Source organism: Diceros bicornis, chromosome X (genome assembly GCF_020826845.1).
Source record: "Diceros bicornis minor isolate mBicDic1 chromosome X, mDicBic1.mat.cur, whole genome shotgun sequence".
NCBI classification, from domain to species: Eukaryota; Metazoa; Chordata; class Mammalia; order Perissodactyla; family Rhinocerotidae; genus Diceros; species Diceros bicornis.
In genome coordinates, this window is record NC_080781.1 from 65,524,285 (window position 1) to 65,546,754 (window position 22,470).

The following is a 22,470-nucleotide window of genomic DNA, read 5'->3' on the forward strand; positions in this document are numbered from 1 at the left end:
GACACCTTGATTTTAGCCTTATAAGACTCATTTCAGACTTCTGGTCTTCAGAACTGTAAGACAGTAAATTCCTGTTGTTTTAAGCCACTAAATTTGTGGTAATGTTACAGCAGCAATAGGAAACTAATACAGCACTCAATAAATATTTGTGAATAAGAGGATTTTTTTAAAAATTCCATAAAAGAGGTAAAGATACCAGGATTCCCTACTGAGTGGAAGAGAGTCTCAAAACTTTAAAAGTGCTCCAAGGAGCCAGGACTCACTTTTCCCTTGACTAGGCTGGCTTGGGGATTATTTGTGCAGTTTACTGCTTGCCCACCCTGGTGCTGGTAGCTGTTAGCCTTCTGTTGCCACTTTGGAAATCTACTTGGGAAAGGGGCACTTAAGGGGCCCTCAGTTGCCTGAAATGCTGTGCCATGTAGCCCTAACATCTGAGAGTAGGAACAAGATATAGTTTCCTTTTTACTCAACTCTAATAGCAATTATAATCTGCTTTAAATCATTGAACACTCTATTATATGGTATTTTATGTTGTTTTCTAGTTACATCATACATCTGAGTCTTATCTCTTCAATACATAAGATCCTTAAGGGCAGGGACCATGATTTATATATATATTTTTGAATCTTCCATGATATTAGACATTCCAGAGGGACTCAGGAAATAGTACTTACTTATTGCTGATAATCAAGAAGCTGGATAGGGAGAGGAGTGTTATCTTATGCTTCCTTTTCCAGACCACAACTAGCAAGCTGACTCAGTTTATCTATCTGTCTGTTTGTCTGTCCATCCATCCACATATCCATCTATCAATCAAACATTGATTGTTATCTTATCATGGGACAGGCATATACTTGGTACATTCAGTAGATACGGAAGCAAACACTTGGTTTCTGTTATTGAAGGCTTGACTGACAAAGACTGCTAAACTAACACATTATAATATAACATGATATGCTAGAGGCAAAACCAAATACTATTAAAACAGAGGCAAGAGCAATTAATTCTGTCTATGGGAGTCAGGAAGAACTCCAGGAAGGTGACAATTAAGCTGTGTCTTGAAGGAGAAGTAGTTTTCCAGGAAGAGAATAGGTGTGTAGGGCATTCTAGACAGAAGGAGCACATGGGAAGGCACAGAGGAGCTGTGAAAAGGAAAATTGGCTAGAGCAGGGAATGGTAGGTGAGAAGGCTAGAAAGGTAGACTTAGGTGAGAAGGCTAGAAAGGTAGGCTAAGGCCAGATTTTTGAAGCCATCCTGGGGAGTGTCTGGACTTATATTTTATATATGAAGGATAACCAATGGATCTGATTTCTACTTCCTATGAAAAACACTCCTAATAGAAAATTAGCCCTGCAAATAGAATGTTTTAACTGTGGAATTACTATATAAAATCTATATTATTTAAAGAAGGAAAACAATAATCAGAATCAGTTTTCCAAAAAATGTAACTTTGGAGGGATCCCTAAGTTTATTCCACGGTTTCTCTATCCTTTTCTTCCACTGAACAGAAAAACAGAATGTTGATTATTCAGAAAAAAATTTCTTTTCTGGTCACCAAAATGCATAACAAGTCTACTATAAGACCCAGAAGTTCTGATTCTTCCTCTTCTTTAAAAAAAAATAAATAAATAAGGGGCCGGCCCAGTGGCGCAAGCGGTTAAGTGAGCGTGCTCTGCTGCAGCGGCCTGGGGTTCGCCGGTTCGGTTTCCGGGCGCGCACTGACGCACCGCTTGTCAAGCCATGCTGTGGCGGCGTCCCATATAAAGTAGAGGAAGATGGGCATAGATGTTAGCCCAGGGCCAGTCTTCCTCATCAAAAAGAGGAGGATTGGCAGATGTTAGCTCAGGGCCGATCTTCCCCACAAAAAACAAAAAAAACTTTAGGGAACTATAAATCACATACCATACAATTCACCCATTTAAAGAGTACAATTCAATGGCTTTTAGTATGTTCACAGAGTTGTGTATCCATCACCATAATCAATTTTAGAACATTTTTATCACCCTAAAAAGAAACCCTCTACTCATTAGCAGTCACTACTCCTCATTCTTCCTGCAAACTCCCGGGCCCCGGCAACCACTAATCTACGTTCTGCCTCTACAGATGTACCTACTCAGGATATTTCATATAAATGGAATATACAATATGTGGTCTTTTGTGACTACCTTCTTTAACTTAGTGTAATGTTTTTGAGGTTTATCCACATTGTAGCCTACATCAGTACTTCCTTCCTTTTTATTATCAAACAATATTGCGCTGTATTATATACCACATTTTGCATTAATCAATTAACGGACATTTGTATTTTCCCTACCTTTTGGCTATAGTGAACAATGCTGCAACGAGCATTAGCATACAATTTTTTGTGTGGACATATATTTTCAATATTCTCTTGGGTATATACCTAGGAGTAGAAGTTCTGGGTCATATGGTTTAACTCTATGTTTAACTACAAGGAACTCCCAAATTGCTTTCCAACGTGGCTATACCATTTTAGATTCCCATCAGCAATGTATGAGGGTTCCAATTTCTCCATATCCCCTTGAATACTTGCTACTGTCCACCTTTTTGATGACAGCCATCCTAGTGGGTATGAAGTGGTATCTCACTGCAGATTTGATTTGCATTTCCCTAATGACTAATGATGTTGAACATCTTTCAATGTCTCTATTGGCCATTTGTATATCTTCTTTCAAGAAGTGTCTATTCAATCTTTTGTACATTTTTCAATTGGCTTATTGTTCTTTTATTTATTTATTTTTTTGTGAGGAAGATCAGCCCTGAGCTAACATCCATACCAATCCTCCTCTTTTTGCTGAGAAAGACTGGCCCTGGGCTAACATCTGTGCCCACCTTCCTCCACTTTATATGGGATGCCGCCACAGCATGGCCCGACAAGCGGGGCCTTGGTGCGCGCCCGGGATCCGAACCCAGGCCGCCAGTAGCGGAGCACGCGCACTTAACCGCTACGCCACAGGGCCGGCCCTTGGGTTATTGCTCTTTTAATTGTTAAGTTGTAAGAGTTTTAGGGCCGGCCCTGTGGCATAGCGGTTAAGTGCGCGTGCTCCGCTACTGGCGGCCTGGGTTCGGATCCCGGGCGCGCACCAACGCACCGCTTGTCTGGCCATGCTGAGGCCGCGTCCCACATACAGCAACTAGAAGGATGTGCAACTATGACATACAACTATCTACTGGGGCTTTGGGGAGAAAAAAAGGAGGAGGACTGGCAATAGATGTTAGCTCAGTGCCGGTCTTCCTCAGCAAAAAGGGAGGATTAGCATGGATATTAGCTCAGGGCTGATCTTCCTCACACACACACAAAAAAGTTGTAAGAGTTTTATATATATTCTGGATACAAGATCCTTATCAGATATATGATTTGTAAATATTTTCTCACATTCTATGGGATTGTCTTTATACTTACTTGAAGATATCATTTGCAGCACAAATGTTTTTAATTTTGATGAAGTCCAATTCATTTTTTCTTTTGTTACTTGTGCTTTTGGTGTTGTAGCTAAGAAATCACTGCCTAAGCAAAGGTCACAAGGACTTACTCCTAAGTTTTCTTTAATGAGTTTTATATCTTACATGCAGGTCTTTGATCTATTTTGGTTAATTTTTATATATGGTGTGAGGTAAAGGTCCAGATTCATTCTTTTGCATGTGGTTATGCAGTTATCCCAGAACCATTTGTTGAAGAGACTATTCTTTCCCCATTGAATGGTCTTGGTATCCTTGTTGAAAATCAATTGACCATGGATGTATGGGTTTACTTCTCAACTCTTATTTCTATCCCATTGATCTATATTTCTTTTCTTATGCCAGTAACAAACTGTCTTGATTACTATTGCTCTGTAGTAAGTTTTGAAATTGGGAAGTGTGAGTCCTCCAACTTGGTTGTTTTTCAGGATTGTTTTGGCTATTCTGGATCCCTTGCATTTCCATATGAATTTTAGGATCATCATGCCAATTTCTGCAAAAAAGCCCACCCAGATGGTTTCACTGGTGAATTCTACCAAACATTAAAGGAATAAATAATACCAATTATCTATAATGTCTTCCAGAAAATGGAAGCAGAGGGAATACTTTCCAACTCATTTTATGAGGCTAGGATGACATTATCCTGTATTAATCCTGAGGATTCTACTGAAAAACTATTAGACAAGTATAAACAAGTTTAGCAAGATTGCAGGATACAAGATGGAAATACAAAAATCAATTATATTTTTATATCATAGCAATGAACAATCCAAAAATAAAATAAAGAAAATCTACTTATATGTTACAGCATCAAAAAGAATAAATACCCAGGAATAAATTTAACAAAAGAAGTGTAAGAGTTGTATACTGAAAACTAAAAATCATTGCTGAGAGAAATTAAAGAAGATCTAAAGAAATGGAAAGAAGTTATGATTCTTGAAATGCACATTTTCAAGAAGCCTGTTCTAATAGAGCTAGGGATGGTAGTTCCAGAACTTGATATATGTTGATAATAACACGAAATGATGAAGAAAACACCTGATGCATTTTCTGATATGAGAAGATGCCCTTTAGAAATTTATTTACTTTATATATTTGGGGTGTTTAACTCCAATTAGCCAGAAGTTCTGAAATGTGTTTTTATAATTGTGTCCACCATTTTTTACAGAGCTGTAGTTGGAACTTCTGTAAATTTCCATGGTTGTTGGCAGTCCAGGACAAGGGCAGTTTTTCTAGCTGTAACTGTGGCATTTAAGAGCACCCCCATCCAAGCCTATAGCCTTTATGATCCAGGGTTGTGCTTAACAAGTTACATTCTTACTTTCAAATAAGGTACTTTTTCCCTTATTTTTAGGACTAGCTGATCAAACCTCTTAACCATTCCAGGAATGTGTTATTGGTGCTTCTCTTGTTGTTGCTTTATTAAATGCTATTTGTACCCTTATGGATAATTTCTATGTTTAAGAGCTGGAATGGTTACAGGAGATCAGCAGGAGACAAAAATTCAACTAATTGGTCAGAGGTGAGAAGTACGCCAGAGAGGGAAAGCAAGATGGCTTTCCCAGAAATTGGAAATGGCCAAAATCTTCAGTGTTCTTTTCCTTTTTATATCACTTGCCCATCTAATTCCAATCTTCTCTTAGTACCATTATGTCTCTCCTTCTCTCTAGACAGCACTCATGATCGTGTTTTTATGCTTAGGCCTACATGTAAATCTACATAGGTCATATGGTGCTATAAAAAATCAGGAAAATAAAATTCTTTGAAATCTGCTTTTTACTTTATATTGGTACATAGACAATGTATTGTAAAATATATATATTTTACAAATAGTAATACTAAGGTAAACCTTGTAGCAGACACATTCCTAAAAAGTTATGTGATAACTGACACTTTGCAAATCAAATCTTGAATTCACCAGAGAAATTGATTTAAGGAACTCAATAGGTGAATCTTGTCATAGTGAAGCCTCCTTCTATAACATGAATTCTCCATGTAACCCTTGCATCTATCCATTTGGCAATGTGCATTTTTTTATTTCCTGAGCTTTCTTAAATTGGAGCACACTTGTACTTGATCTTTAAGACAGTACTGAAATCACTATTAGAACACATTAGCTTTCTTTTCCTCTCTGCTGGGTATAATGATCTAGGGAAGGATAAATGAGCTAACAAATCCTAGCTTGTGTCGTTATAGCTTATGACTGGTTAACATATTATATAATCAGTTGTTTCGCACACCTAGTGTCCAAACCACGTCATGATAATCTTCTGTGGGCTCCCTTTCCTAACACCCTGTTCACTACTCCTGAGGCCAGTTCATGTTGCTATCTCTTGTGAGAACTGATTCAATGACTTTTACAGATCAAGAGTTTCTGTATTTATTTATAACACCATTGTTTCCTCTATCAAAGAGGGAGACTGAAAAACCAGAAATCCTTCTGTAATTTGATTTCATAGTTACGTCCAGCAAGTTCTCTTAAAGGCTTACATGTTCCAATGATAGAAACTGGGGTAGGATCCAGGAGACCTAGGTCTCTCTGTTTCAGTTTTTCAACTCATCAAAAAGTTCCTACCTTCCCTACCTCCTTCATGGGAATGTTATCACGATAAATTTAAATAAAGACATTTATAAAAAATTCAAAGTCCTAACTATCCTAATTATGCAAGTCACAATTTTTCTCTTATTTAGACCCAATTCTAATTTAATACAGCTAAATAAACCAGCTTTGTGCACACCTGCTTCTCTCCACATAAAACATGCATACAAAATACATGTACCTGAGTGTGGGAAACCAGAAATTAGTCCCACATAATGGATTTTCTTTTAACCACCCACTCTACACTTATAGTCCACTTTAAGGGCTCTGTGCCTAGAGCTGGCAGCTCTAAGAACAGTGAGATCAGTTTGTCTACAGTTGTTCCCAACCTTTTTTGGCTCTGGTACACCTACACTTGCTTCCAAAAATATACCCCACAGTCTGGTGCTCAATGGAATGAAAATCTTTCCTGAGCTAATAGAATATAAAACAGAGAAGGCAATGGACATAGTTCTACATTTTAGGGTACTCACAACAATGTGGTAAGGCAAACCAGCGGAAATGATGCAATTGACCCTGCACTGAGAGAAAGGGAGCTTTGGGCTGTTTTTTCAAAGGTGGGAAAGATTTACACTTATCAATCTGCATCCTCCAGCTTGGCCTCCTTTGTGACTGAGAATATGCTTTTGAAGAGATGGTCGGCCCAGGTAAATGGTGCAGCCAATGGCATTAGAATCAGTGAAAACTAACTGGTTTGTACAAGGACAAAAATCATGGTCTTGGCCTTATTAGCACTATATTCTAACAGCCTGAGCTAACTGGCCACTAATATTGCCTTCAAGAAAACCAACCTTCATCAGAAACAAAAATGCACTTGAGTACCAACACAGATAAATCGTTCAGTGTCCATGACTTGCATTCAACATCAAGCCTTTTCCAAAGTTGCCATCTAATAAGGTGGAAAGACACTTATTTACCTGAACAGTTTTAAAAGTTCCATAATTTGTACCATTACTCCCAGTAGTTAATTTTATTTCATGTGAATGGCTTGAATTCCAGCTATTTACACCACATTTCCCACAATCAGCATGCATTTCTGAGAAGTTTTTAGTAAACACTGATATTGTTTATATGAAAAAAGCCTTGAAGGGCAGAAGTCTCTAAAGTTAACTGGGGTATCTTCTTTATGGATGTATACCTCTCCTATAGGAAACTCACAGATAGGGATTTCTGGTTAAGGCATTAATAAGAGCTTGACAACCTTCAAGATACCTCCTAAGAAAAGCTGTAATAATCTCAGAGAGGTTTTGTTAGTTGTCTGGAATAAAGTCCATAATTACTACTTGACTCAATCCACCTTGTACAAGTTATTATTACTGTTGTGTTAAAGTACATCAGGCACGATTATTGATTTTAATTCTTCTCAATTTACACCTTACCTTGATTTGCCCCCAGTCTCTAGAAGAGTTTAAAGAGCCATGTTTACTGAATTCCAAAGACAGTACATAAAAGGCATGGAAAATAAAGATTCTCAGAAGAAAAATCCACTGAATTCTAGCAGAGACCAGCTAAGAAGCGAATGTAGCTTACTAGCATTCCAACTAAATTGAGTGGTATCAATTGTATAAGAATCTGTGTGGCTAGTCAGATTAAATATTTGAAAATATGCTGAAAAAAAAAAAGAAAGCTGAGTTTTATGTTGGTGATGATATAGTTTATATTAAAGACATGTTGGGGTAGAAAATTAAATTAAGGTAAAGCTTTAGAACATGTGGCTCTAACTCTCATTTCTTCTACTTTTCCTCCACAGAGCTCTTGGTTCTTACATTTAAACAATAAAACTGAAAATGAAGACTCTCAGTAGAGTTCAGACATTAGAAAAACTAGAAAGTAAGACCAATTAATTCTAGATACATACATTGTACATTCAATTCCCATTTAAGTTTCCTGAGAAAAGATGATACCAGCATGGGTTTGGTGACTATGTACAATAAATAGAAAGGTTTAGTCTGAATGCACACTGAATTAGAAAAATTCACCAGTGCTATAGACACTTGTCCTCCTTTAGCAAGGACCAACTTCAGGAATTGCTCAGATTTATTATAAAAATAGGTACTGGGAAGAGCAATAAAGATGGGTTGTATTTCTCAGGGTATTTGAAATGATTCCATTAAATAGACTGAAAAACACATTAAAATACATAAAATAGACTAAAAAGTACATAATACTGAGTATTATGACTAGTACTTCTCAAAATTGTGAAGGTCATCAAAAACAATGAAAGTCTGAGAAATTGTCACAGCCCAGAGGAGCCTAAGGAGACACAACAACTAAAAGTAATGTGGTATCCTGGATGGGATCCTGAGATAGAAAAAGGACATTAGGTAAAGACTAAGGAAATCTGAGTAAACTATAAACTGTAGTTAATAGTAACATATCAATATTGGTTCATTAATTGTAACAAATGTATCATATTCATGTAAGATGTTAATAATAAGGGAAACCAGGTGTGGGGTACATGGGAACTCTCTGTACTATTTGCTCAGTTTTTCTGTAAATATAGAACTATTCTAAAAAATAAAGTTTATTAAAAATGGGTTATATTTCTCAGTCTATTTGAAATGATTCCATTAGTGAAAAATAGCTAATACTGGGGGCCCAGCTCATGGGCCTGGATCAAGGGTACTCAGAGATTTCAGCCATCAGATGACAACAGGACAAGGACCCCACACCCCCATAGTAATCCAGCTCAGAAAGCTGCAAATCCAGGCATCCAAAATCCCTTCAGAGAATTTCAGTGGGAACAATTGATAATTAAGACAATAAGCAAAGCCTGTTTAACTTTCTTCATACCAAACAATCCTATAGCTCTAAACAACATTGTGGACAGAAGGTTTCAAAAGCACTGAAATCTCCATTTGCAGAAGTCAAGCTAACAATTCTTGGCAGGGGTTGGGGGAGCAAGCCAGTTCAGGTGACCTGCATCCTTCATCAGCTGCCAGCCCCTCCTGAGGGAAAGAGGAGCTGGTGCAGGAGCTGAGGCCGCCTAGGCCTTTAGCGACTCATAGCTCAGGCACTACAATGTGTGCTGTTGTCTGACACTATCATTTACAGAAATAAAACACAAACTCCAAGTCAGACTGTTGCCTTCCTCTTGCCTAAGGATTCTCTAAGCACCAAGAACCATGGGTGCTATATTTATCAGCCAGGTTATGAACTCTGAAGGATAGTTTCTTAATGGAAATACTGACCAGAGTTAATTAGTAAAACAAAATTTCAAGGTGAAAAATCTCTTGATTCTAAATATTCATTCTTGGGGGCCGGCCTGGTGGCATAGCGATTAAGTGCACGCGCTCCGCTGCTGGCGGCCCGGGTTTGGATCCCAGGCGCGCACCGACGCACCGCTTGTCAGGCCATGCTGTGGCAGTGTTCCACATAAAGTGGAGGAAGATGCGCAGGGATGTTAGCTCAACGCCAGTCTTCCTCAGCAAAAAGAGGAGGATTGGCATGGATGTTAGCTCAGGGCTGATCTTCCTCACTAAATAAATAAATTAAATGAATAAATGAATGAATGAATAAATAAATAAATATTCATTCTTTCATTCAAATTATAAATATTTATTGAAGACCTATTATGAACCAGATACTGGGCTGATGAAATAAATTAGCTCAGGAGAACACTCTGAACTGATGAAACATTTTAGATGAACATCACATCAATCAATAGAAATGTGGATGACGTTAATAGAATCTCATCAAGCAGAGGAGCAGTCTTGGTTTAACCTTGTACGCCCTCTAGTGTCTCTTGGTTAAAAATGCAAAGCTTATATAACAGCCTACAGTTTGGTCATGTTCAATATGCTGGAACATACTGACTGTTTACTTGACTTTGTGAGCACCCAAACCTCTGACTGCTGTTGAAATCACCTCTTTCTCTCTCTCTCCCTTCCTTGTTCTGATAATTTCATAACATCTGTTAATATATTACTATAGACTTATTCAACAAATATTTATTGAGGGCCTACCTTGAGAAGGCATTAACTCATCTTTCCAATTTAATAACTTTATTATTTATTTTCCAAACATTTTGACACTAAGTAAGTCAACTGATAGCACCATGAGGGACTCCCCCAAAGGGATGGGAATCAGTGTTTCCCACTCCTCTCTCTCCTGTCCATACATTCCAACTTTCACACTCGATCATTTACCCAACAAAATTTTATTGAGGGTTTACTATGTGCCAGGTAGAGTTTGAGGCAGTGGAGCTATGAACAAAACAGATGAAAATCCCTACCTCCATGAGTTTATATATTCTAGTGTGGGGGGGTAAGGCATAAAATAAATAATCAACAAGTATATCAAATAATTTTTTAGATGGTCAATAGTATAGAGGACAATAAAACAGGGAAAGGGCAATGGGAGGCTTTGCTGCAGTGAAAATTTAAAAACTTGGTGAGGGAAGGCCTTACTGAGAAAGTGATATTTGAACAAAGACTTGGAGGAGGTGAAGGGGCATTATCTGGGGGAAGAGTATTTCAGGCAGTGGGAACAGCAAAAGCAAAGGCCTAGATGTGGGAACATGCCTGGTATGTTCAAGGGACACAAGGAGTCCAGTGGCCAGAGAACAGCAAGGAAAGGAAGAAAACAGTAGTTCTACAGGGGGAAGGGAGAAAAGGGAGGACTGTGCAGGCTTTGTAGGCTATAGCAGGGACTTGGGCTTTTACTCTGAGTAAAACAGGGAGCCAATACAGTGTTCTGAGCAGAGGAGTGATGGATCTGACTTCTGTTTTAACAGGATCACTTGCTGTGTGGAGAACAGACCAAAGAGGAGCAAGGCCAGAAGCAGAACACTACTTGAGAGGCGGTCGCAATAATCCAAGAGAGAGATGATGGCAGCTTGGACTAGGGTTGTAATGCTAGAGGTAGTGAGAAGTGGTCAGATTCTGGATATATTTTGAAGACGGAGTTGATGGGGTTTTTTACAGATTGAACGTGGGTCGTGAAAGAAAAGAGTCAAAGATGATTCCAACATGTTTAGCTTGAACAACTGGAAGAATAGGGCTGCCACATGGGCGGGAAGATTAGGAGTTAGGTTTTGGACATATTAAGTTTGAGATGTCAACCAGACACCCACCAACAATCTACTCTCTACCATCTTCTCCTACCTACCCATTTACCCACTCAGATTTCTCTATGTCACAAACCCCTTGATATCTTTGCAAGTTTTTTGGTGTGCCGTTTCCAATCTTAGTAACAATACTGCTACCTACTTAGACAAGAAACTGGTTATTTTTGACATTTCCCTTCTCCTTACCCCCAACAGCCAATTGATCACCAAGATCAGTCAATATGCCTCTAAAATCACTCTCAAGTGCTCTCCTTCCTTTTCACATCACCTGTCACTACGTTTGTTCAGACTTTCATGATCTCTTCCCTGGTCTCTGGGCATAATGGTCTGATCATTTCCTTTATTAGTGAGACTGGATAGAGGGATCCAGTTGATCTGGAGTCAGGAAGCAGAGGTGGAGGCAAGGGGCAGGGTTTAAGTCAGAGTGTAATTTACTTCCAGTTCTGGTACCTGTACCTGAAAGTGAATAGCAAAATTACATTTAAGAGAGAATGCTGAGGTTAAGCGGGGGAAGCATACCTATAATAGAATTATGAGATCAAGGTCCCCTTGGGTGGTCCCCCAAACTATTTCCTGATCAACAACCTTCCAGTGAATCAGGCAGTGGGCCAACCAAGATGTTGTCGGAAAGCTAGCACCTCTTTCACAATGAAACTGGTCTCTCAGCCCTAGGTTGCTGGGGCTAATTGCAGGGTACAAGGTAGACAATACACCAGGAAGTACTGAAAGACTAGATGAGCGATCACGGAGTAGGAAGAGCATGAAGTTCTAAGAGCTGCTGAAGTAGGAGGTCTATGGGCGGATGACTGAATTTCACTTCAAAGATTTCTAGGTAAGAGTTCTTCAATTTTGGCATGGGCAGATGGGGTTGTGCCAAAAGGAAATCTAACTGGTATCTCACACCTGAATGATCCAGTTAGTGTCATTCACTAACTGAATTAATGATAATGATCCAGTTAATGTTGAGCAGTATAACTCAACAGCAAACACTTTTTGGTGCTTAGTATGTGCGAGGCATTATTCTATGTACTTGACACACAGTTCATGTAATGCGATCGCTTTGTGAGGTAAGTACTATTATTATCTCCATTTTATAGGTGAGGAAATTGAGGAACAGAGAGTTTAAGTAAGTTGTTGGTCACACAGAAAGTGGCAGTGCTGGGATTCAAATTCAGGAAGTATGACTTCAGAGTCCCTGCTCTTACTCCCTATGCCATGTTGTATGGTGAAGGTTAATTGAATGTGCCCTTGGGTAGTCCACACTTGAGTGGCCAGCGTACTGACCAGACTCAGGGATGTCAATGGTTCCAGCAACTGGCCAGGGCGATAGTGGGCTGGAAACAATTAATGCCATGAAGGGAAGAGGTCTGGATGGAGGGGTGTGGTGAGTTAGAAATGAGTTCTGAGAAGGCTGGGGCGAAGGATCAATTTTATCATGTGTTGAAGGTGTAGCAGAAGTGCTGCTCCCCCAGGACCTGGTTAATCCGTATGACCTGGCAGGTTGTTTGCTGGCAGTGGTATGGTGGAGAGGTAAATGTGGAGGAGGAGGATTTTTTTTGTTTTTGTTTTTGTTTTTTTATAATTTTATTTATTTTATTTTTTTCCCCCAAAGCCCCAGTAGATAGTTGTATGTCATAGTTGCACATCCTTCTAGTTGCTGTATGTGGGACTCGGCCTCAGCATGGCCGAGAAGCGGTGCGTTGGTGCACGCCCGGGATCCGAACCCGGGCCGCCAGCAGCTGAGCGCGCGCACTTAACCGCTAAGCCACGGGGCCGGCCCAGGAGGAGGATTTTGAATGGCATTCTCCAAAACTAGTGTATGAACTGGGGGCTGTGGTTGGAGAGCACATGGCCATGGAACCCTGTGAAAGTGGAAGACTTTTCAGACGCATGGGCAGCAATGGCTGGTGTGAACTGGGATAATAGGGAAAGAGGGATCCACCACCAGTAAGAAGATGTTACAGATGTGGGAGGAGGGAAAATCTGCACTGGAGTTCGTTGGGACAATGTCCCAAGGGCCTGAAGGTTACCTTGTCTGTCTTTGCCTCAACTGTAGAAATCATAGAGGCATACTAGAGGTTAGGTCAGATACAGGACAACTAGAAGAACCCTTAGACCAGGAGTTCTCAAAGTGTGCTGTGCATCAGAATCACCTGGGGAGGCACTGGTAAAAAATGAATATTCCTGGGCTCCACTCCTAGAGGGTATGATTCAGGGATCTTCATTTTAGGATTAAGATGCAGGTGGTCTGCAGACCACAGTATGAAACATACTCCATGAGACTATATGCAAAGTTTGCATAGGCTGTGTTGGCCTTCTGGTGTGGTGCCCATGGGCACAGGTAACCCCAATCCTAATAGAATGGGGCATCTTGGAGCAACATAAACCTCTGGGCTGCCCCAGGATGAACCTGGATCTTTAGGTTCTACACATGTATCTGCCTGCTTCCTACGCTGTGGCTGGGGTAAATAGCTGTGACATTCTCAGGCTGGAACCTATTTCCACTGCCCGTTGATATTCTGAATTCTAAAACAGGATGGGTGCTTTTGGAAGGGTCTACTTCGCCTGGTATAGGCTGAGTTTACAAATCTGCCCCAACTCTTCTGGGCTATAATGGTTTGAGCTCATGATCACGAACTGCCTGTCTCTCTTAAAGGAAGTGTCTCCCTATCTTGAAAGTGGCCTTGATCACTAAGAGCTCTCATTCTCACTTGGCGTAGTCAACCTTGGTTAGGGCCAACTTCCTGGAGATGTGGGTATAGGGGCAGAGATGAAAGTACCTAGGTCCTCCTGGAACAGAATAACAACTCCCACCTGTCACCCCCCCATATCTGGATGTTGAAGGCATTAGTCAACAGCATAGGCCAGGGCTGGGGTAGAAGGCCTTCAGCTACCGGAAGGTCATTTTCGTGTTTGGGGACCAAATTCCTTTCCCTTAAGGAGAAAGGATATTGGGGTAGTGAAGATGCAGAGGTAGTAGACGAACTGCTGGTGGTATCAAGGAACTGCTGACGTCGTCAATTATCCTAGGGGACTTCATTTCAGAAAGGCTTATATCTTATCCACCACTATGTAAACTCTGTCTAGAAACACCACTTTCACACTTTGGGACTTGGCCTGGAGGTAGTGCTACTGTAATGACTCCATTACCCTGCAGCTCAGAGATTCTGTGAAGTCACATTAAGTGAATTTATCAAAATATTGCCCAGGTAAAATAATTATTCTAGGAGGTAGTGCGTGATCTCATTTGCTGGAAGAAGGCAGCAGCAACACTTGGGAATTTTCTACTCTTTACCTTTCTTGACTAGATGAAGTTGTAGGTGTCCCTAAGGTATAGATAGCTCTGTGAAGGCCACAGCCTTATGGAATTGAGCTAGGAGGTTCCAGGTAACAGAAAGGATTTTGAATAGTGATTACACTGCAGATGGAATAATCTTGACAAGAACTCCCTGCTTTTTATTTTCAGAGTCTCAAGGCTAATGTGGAAGAGATGGAAGATCTGATGAAACCTGCTGCAAGCTGCTGTCCAAAGTCTTTCTTTTATAGAAGGCCTTGATTTTAGACTCAGAGAACATCTGCTCCTTTGGTAGTAAGGAAAGTCCCTGGTATTGGCGCTACTGGCACTACCGCACAGTCACTCTTGCCAGTTAGGGGTGGTCCCTCTGTCTTTTGGCAGGGAGTATATTCATTTACCTTATGGGTATGGATTGCACCTAGCAGTGTGAGGGGTGGGTCACACAGGGAAGTCTATGTGATGTTTGGGAGGGATAGGGGTGTAAGGAATGCTGGCAGCGAAACTCTGACAAAGCAAAGGACATGAGTCTTGAGGGCAAGAGTGAATAGTCAACTCTCAGCCAGGAGCAGTTTATGGGCAAAGGGGAAGTGTAAGTGTAGTGGATGACAAACAGTACCAGGGTTGACTTCAGTTGGATAGGCAGTGGGACCTGCTGGACCAGGGACTTGTCTGAGAGGCTACCTAAAGACCCTGAGTGTAATCCAGTCTAGACGTAATAAATGACTTTTATATAAATAACACTTACTATGTGCCAGGCTCTTTTCTAAGCTCTTTAACGCAATTATCAGGTTTAATCCTAATAACCCTATAAGGTAGGTACTATTATTATCTCCAATTTACAGATGAGGACACTGAGGCACAGAGAGGTCTTATAGCTAGTAAATGTTGGAGCTGGGATTCCCTGTGCGACACTGAAACACTGTGATATACCGTCTGCCCCAGTTCTATAGGAACTATAGGAAGATATCTCATCCCTTAGAGGTTGGAGGCGGGGATGCCATAGGGACAAAGCGTTATCTTAGCTGGTTCCTACTTTCTTGGCCAGCTAGGTAGTTTTCTGATGAAAGGGCTGGTGCCTTATGGGTTAGACATGTATTGACAGAATGATCTAGGCTACTATGGTAAAGGCCTATTTTGCCTGATGATGTGCCTGTTCTGCAGGTGCCAGCACGGAACAAGTATGAATAGGAAGTGATATGGACAAGCCCTCCGTGGTTGAAGGAGGTGCCTTGGTGGTGAGGTAATGTGACTGACAGTGAATCCAGGCCTCCGTTTTCATGCAGTTATCTATTTGTTTGTAAAGGCTGGAGGAGGGGTGGTGCAGGTAGAGGAGGTAGAGGAAGAAGTCTGGCTGCTTGGTTAACAAGTTATACTGTGCATAGAGCCCTTTGGGGAACTGGAACTATAATGAAATTCACTGTCATTTATTCTGTCTATGCATAAGGAACTGGAGCTCTTGAGAATACAGCTCTAGTAGCTTTGATCTTAAGTGGTAACTAAGAGCTGGAGGTCTAGTTCTACATTCTTCTTGTAAAGCTTGCCAAGACACAAGGCAGAGTTTCATGGTTCTACCGTTCACTGCCCCCAGGTGGAAGTATTAGAGACCAACAGTATTCTAGGACAATAATCGCACTCTCTCCTAGCAGGGAAGCAGGACAGAGAGGGCCCAGGTGGCATAGACCCCATGTTGTCAGGTGGAAGGCTGAAATGTCATGGGACAAGAGGGCAAATAACAGAATTGTGGAAGGAAGAAAGGCATGGTTGAGCTAGTGATGTAGGTCTTATATGGATGATCAGAATGAGACCAAGGAAAATATTGGAAGCTGAGATCAGTCAAACAGGGTAAGAGACACCAGAAGAGGCAAGGATGAGGAATAGCTAAAGTGGACAAACAAGATGCGATCTTGACAAATTCTGGAGGTTAGGAGTCACTGTCTGGTGTTGGTTTTTTTTTTTTTTTTTGTGAGGAAGATCAGCCCTGAGCTAACATCCATGCCAATCCTCCTCTTTCTGCTGAGGAAGACCGGCTCTGAGTTAACATCTATTGCCAATCCTCCTCCTTTTGTTTTTTTTTCCCCCAAAGCCACAGTAGATAGTCGTATGCCACAGTTGCACATCCTTCTAGTTGCTGTACGTGGGACATGGCTTCAGCATGGCCGGAGAAGCGGTGCGTTGGTGCGCACCCAGGATCCGAACCTGGGCCGCCAGTAGTGGAATGCGTGCACTTAACCGCTAAGCCACGGGGCCGGCCCCTTGTGTTGGTTTTTAATATGTCCTACCACATGTTTACATGGATAGGGTGAGTCCCATTTAAGGGAATCTGGATGGGTCAAGATGACTTCCTAAGAGACTGACTACAAAAAGCAGAATCAAAGGATTCAAAGAGGCCTGTGAGCAAGTGACAGAAGAGGGCAAGAGTCATTTCACAAAGTAGAGGCCATCGGGCAGGCACTCCCTAAGTTCATTAGTAGGCAACCCACACACTTCTGTTATACCCTCATTGACTTCTTTTGCTCTAGCTTCAGAAGTGGTTCTTCTTCCAAAGCTACTCACCCTATCCTATCCTGCCTCCTCTGAGACTTTGCTGCATTTCTTATCCTTCTCATATTTCCAATATTTCCCTTTCAGCCTATAAATGTTCTTAAATCTCTTAAAACAGAACAAACCCAACAAGCTACCCATCAACCCTTACTTTCCTTTGGCTACTGCCCTTCTCTTCCTTTCTTTCTCATTCAAACTTTTGGACAGATTAATGTTCCTTTCCTGCCTATTTCCTTAGTTCCTACTCACTTCTCAACAGTTTGTATGCCTATCACTCTCCAGAAAGTTCTCTTTCCAAGGTCATTAATGACTACGTTAATTGCCAAATATGACTGACACTTTAGTACCTCTCTGGATTGACCCCTCTACAGCACATGACACTGTTGAGAGCTCTTTTCTTCTTTAAACTCTTCTGCTCCCTTGGGATTCAATGGTCCCTTTCTATTTTGATTATCTGGCTAGTCCTGATGCTTTTCAGCTGAATTCAGTGAGGCCTCTTCTTATACTCGCCCATTACAAGTTGGTGTGGCCTGGGGTTCTAGGCTCTACTTTCTTGTTCTCCTCATTCACTGCCCTTTCCCTAAGTAATCCTGTCCATTTTCATGGTTTGCACCACCACTTTATATATACTGGCAACACATCTCTGTTCCTAGTTCCAGCTTCCACCTCCATCTCTAAATCTGGATAACCAATTTCCCTGGGTATTACCTCTGCTGCACACCTCCACCTACTCCCGTTTATTGAGGTAGAATAGTATAACACAGGGGTACATGGGTTGAAGAATCAGATTGCCTGAGTTTGAATCTCAATGCAGCCACTTACCAAGCTTGAGCAAGTTGTTTAACCTCTCTGTACACTTATGTGTAAAAGAGAGATAATAACAATATTCACTTCGTTTTTTTTTAAGATTTTATTTATTTATTTATTTTCCCCCCAAAGCCACAGTAGATAGTTGTATGTCATAGCTGCACATCCTTCTAGTTGCTGTATGTGGGACACGGCCTCAGCATGGCCGGAGAACCAGTGCGTCAGTGCGCGCCCGGAATCCAAACCCGGGCCGCCAGCAGCGGAGTGCACGCACTTAACCACTAAGTCACAGGGCCGGCCCCAGTATTCACTTCTTAACGTGAGAAAATATGAGAATAGATGAGAAAAATGCATGTAAGGTAGTATCTAGCACATAGCTCTACATATGTTGGCTCTTGTTATTAATTCTTATCTTGTTTGGGACTCTGCTCAAGTAATCCAGGAACTTGAGCCATCTTCCTCATCTTTCATCTCTTCCCATATCCACTTAATCATTAATACTTGATTTTATCTCTTAAAGCTATCTCAAATCAGTCTTCACCATTCTCTATCCTCCAATATCATTGCTCAGCCTTAGTTCTGGTCCTCATCACTTGTCAGTGGGACTGCTGATACCCTATTCAGTCTCCCTATCTCCAGTCTATGTCTCCTTCAATCCATCCTCTATAACTGCAGTCAGAGTTATTTTCCTAAAACACAAATCTAACTATGTTACTTCCTAACATAATTTTTCAGTGGCCCCCACTTCCTACTGCAGAGTTTCGCAAAGTGTGCGTATCAGAATCACTCGCAGAGCTAGAAAGTACAGGTTCCGATGCACCACTCCAAACCTCCCTGATTCAGATCCCTGAGACCTAGAAATCTGCATTTTTCAACTGGGTCATCCCAATATACACGAAGCTCTTGATGACCCATTTCCTACTTTTCCACCTCATCTTCTGCCATTATCCACTTTGTACCTTAACCCTCCAGCAATACTGGACTATATGTAGTTCCCCAAATCCGCCAAGCTATTTTACATTGCTCTGCTTTTGCAAAGGTGGTTGTGGCCTTCTGAAATGTTCTTCACCTCCTTGTCTCCCTGGCACACTCCTTTTCATCCTTTGAAGTCTCCTTCACCATAATAACCTCCTTACTCATAAATCTTACTTTACTTCTCTACAGCAGTTTCTCAACCATTTTTTCATTTTTGCTCTCCCATCCAAGAAGCCTTTTTAGACACCTTTTCTTAATTGATTTCACCTTCGGTTCACCTTCGGTTTTGTGATAAATTTTTTCAGATTTTCTTTCTCTCTCTCTGACCATTCCTTCTCAAGACTCCTTTGTAGGCCTTTCTTCTTCCACACGCCCTGTAAACACTGGCATTCCACAAGGCTCAGTATTTGTTTTGTTTTGTTTTGGTATTATTCTATACATGCTCTCCAGGTGATTTTATCTATTTCCTTAGTTTTGTTTTTTTTTTTGTGAGGAAGATCAGCCCTGAGCTAACATCCGTGCTAATCCTCCTCTTTTTGCTGAGGAAGACCGGCTCTGAGCTAACATCCATTGCCAATCCTCCTTTTTTTCCCCCAAAGCCCCCCAGTAGATAGTTGTACATCACAGTTGCTCATCCTTCTAGTTGCTGTATGTGGGACACAGCCTCAGCATGGCCGGAGAAGCAGTGCGTCGGTGCGTTCGGGATCCGAACCCCGGGCCGCCAGTAGCGGAGTGCGCGCACTTAACTGCCAAGCCACGGGGCCGGCCCTATTTCCTTAGTTTTAATTACCACCTATCATGCTGTTGACTCCCAAATCTGTATATTCGGTGAAGATTATTCTCCTGAGCTCTGGCCTCTTGCTAGCCCAAGTGTGGTCCACAGACTGGCAGCATTTAGTATCACCTGGGAGTTTGTCAGAAATGTAGATTCTCAGGTTCCACACTAGACCTCCTGAACCAAAACCTGCATTTTAACAAGATCCCCAGGTATTTCATAGGTACATTAAAGTTCGAGAAGCCCTGGGCTGGACTCTATTACTGGCTCTCTAATAGACATCTTTAATTAGATGTTCCATAAGCACATCGGTTCTTATCCCCTACTCTTCTTGGTTAATGGTAACATAATTTACTCAGTCATCTACACAAGAAATCTAGATCACTCCTTCCTTATCATTTATATCAAATTGGTTACCATTTCTATCTATTCTAGCTACTAAATGGCTCTTGAATTTACTCCCTCTTCTATGCTCATCACCACTGCTTTCACCTCCTCTTGGGTAGATTATTGCAGTAAGGTCCTAACAGATTTCTCTATCAACATTCCCATCCCCCACCAATTTATCTGCCGACTCTTGCTAGAATCATATTCCTAAAATGCAAATCTGATCATGTTACCTCCTCCTGGATAAAAATTCCTTCAGTGATTCCTCACTGTCTAAAGCCACCGTTATTAACCAGGGACCTATACATGGGCTTTAGGAGATTCTTATACCTTCTGAAACCATAAGGAACAATTGGTGTATGTACAGTTTCCTAGGGACAGTGCATATAGATTTCATCAGATTTTCTGAGGGGTCCATGACCAAAATACGTCAAGAACCACTGACCTGAAGGATCAAGTCCAAGCTACTAGCTTGGCATACAACGACCCTTCATAGCTCTCCCACCTTACCTCCAGCCACTATAGGAGCCCTTGGTTTCAGCTTTAATTACAGACTTGGAAGTTCCCTCAGCTTTCACGCCTCTGCCTCTGCACATGCTGTTCCTGGAATAATCCCAAGGTTACATACACGACCAGTAAGTGGTGGAGCCTGGATTTGCACCTAGTTCTTACTTCAAAGTTCACAGTCATTCCACTCCACAGTGGCTTGACATCTTACATTGTGACCTAGTACACACAAATACATATACCAAAACAAGTTTCGTGAAATCCACCTTGATATCAAAAAATGCTGGTTGCAGCCCACCAAATTGACATAATGTTCCATTAATGAGTTGCAACCCTCAGTTTGAAAAACACTGCACTAGACCTTTGCTGATACAGGGAGTTCTCATTACTGAGAATTTATCCTCTTAGCCGAAGCAGTACAAGGGTTTTGAGGTTTCCTTAGGGAAACAAAAGCTGTTATAACATGAAAGCATTAACTAATGAATTGACTACTTGTATCAGTCCCCATTCAAACAACCTACTCCTTTAAACACTAGCACCTATCCCTATCCATCTGTTTAATCATTTTGTCTCTCATGGATTGTCTGATACGTCAGTGAGCAGCAATTCAATGCTAATCTACCACAAAGTGAAATTACAAATCCCATTAAAAGATGCAGGATATCATGAAGTCAACACACAAAACTGACAACAAGGATCTGGCAGACCAGTTTACAACTGAAGAGGAGAAAAATAAATAAGGATAATGATTTTAAAAGTGGCTCAAAAGAGAGTGATTTGAATACCAGATGATTAAGGAGAAGTCCTCAGGAAAACTGATGAAGCCCTTGAATATTTTGGCAAAATCAACCCTCTTAATGATCATGCTGCAAAAATCTTGCAGGAAGTGAAACATATCATCTTGAAACATCATACAATTTTGTTAGAAAAAGTAGGCCCAAAACAACAGTAATCAATCAATCCCTGACACATTCTTTGTTTGTTGTAAGAATGACTTAGCATTCAATTTTATTAAAAGAGACAAAATAAACATATTTTAATAGTTTTTAGTTATTCAATCTAGCAAATAAACCCTGCCTCTTCTACTATTACTCTAAAATTTTAGTCTCCCTTTTAAATGGGTTCACTAAGTAGCCGTTTGTCTGGTACCAAATGCCCTCAAATCATAAGAAACGCTTGTATACCTCTTTGTTTCCTCATCACCTGGCATATAGCAGGAGCTTAATAAATGTTTGTTAAATGAATAAATTGCAACAGCCTTCTTCTCTGCCTCTAGTGTCAGTTCCCTCTGATCCAATCAGCACATTGCCACACTCTCTAAAATTTTTCAGTAAATCCCCAACGGCCCCAGAAAAAAAGTCCAACTACTCGGCATGGCTTACAAAACCTTTATAATCTGGTCTTGTTCGATTTGCTTTCACATTCTGGCCACATTTAACTACTTGCAGTTCTCCAAATGCCTAATACTTTCCCACTGCCATGCTTTTATTATTCTCTCTGCTTGGAATTCTCCATCCCCACTAATGGGAAGACAAACTCCTTCTGTACACCTCACTACCTTGTACATAACTCTAACATACACCGACCATATTGTGCCTGCATTGTATCTGCTTCTCACCTTGTTCCAAGCGGTTTTTATTATGAAAAGCTTTATTGATAAAAGTAATATAATCACATTAGAGAAAACATAAGAAAATATAGAAAACAGAAAAAAAGTGCATGTATATGTATGTGTACACTATATACACATATATCTCTCTCACAATATCATCCTCCTCACAAAGTCACTGGTATTATTTTGTTGTATTTCCTTGTAAGATTTTTTTCATATGCCTATATTTCTTACATGACTCTAATCAGAGTGAATGTATGATGTTGTAGCTACCTGCCCTTTAAAAACAAAGCCAACATTATACAATATGCTTTTGTTCTTGTTATGTAGTTGTCCTAACCACCATTTATAATGGTTATGTAATAGCCCATCAAGTGGATATGTTGCAGTATACTACCTATTCCACTGTTGTTGACTATTTAGG

General features: G+C 40.8%; 1 protein-coding gene across 6 annotated transcripts in view; it reads right to left on the bottom strand.

The window, feature by feature from the left end:
- The window catches only part of HDAC8 (histone deacetylase 8), a 235,979-nt gene that overhangs the window by 203,840 nt on the left and 9,669 nt on the right, over positions 1 to 22,470 (bottom strand). The window contains exon 5 of one of the 6 annotated variants that reach the window (XM_058536188.1): positions 19,508 to 20,530. The exons of the other annotated variants lie outside the window; for them this stretch is intronic. Coding sequence (XP_058392171.1) covers positions 20,434 to 20,530 — 97 coding nt within the window. The 3' untranslated portion in view covers positions 19,508 to 20,433. Of the gene's footprint in view, positions 1 to 19,507; positions 20,531 to 22,470 lie in introns of those variants that run through there. 6 annotated transcript variants of the gene reach the window in all.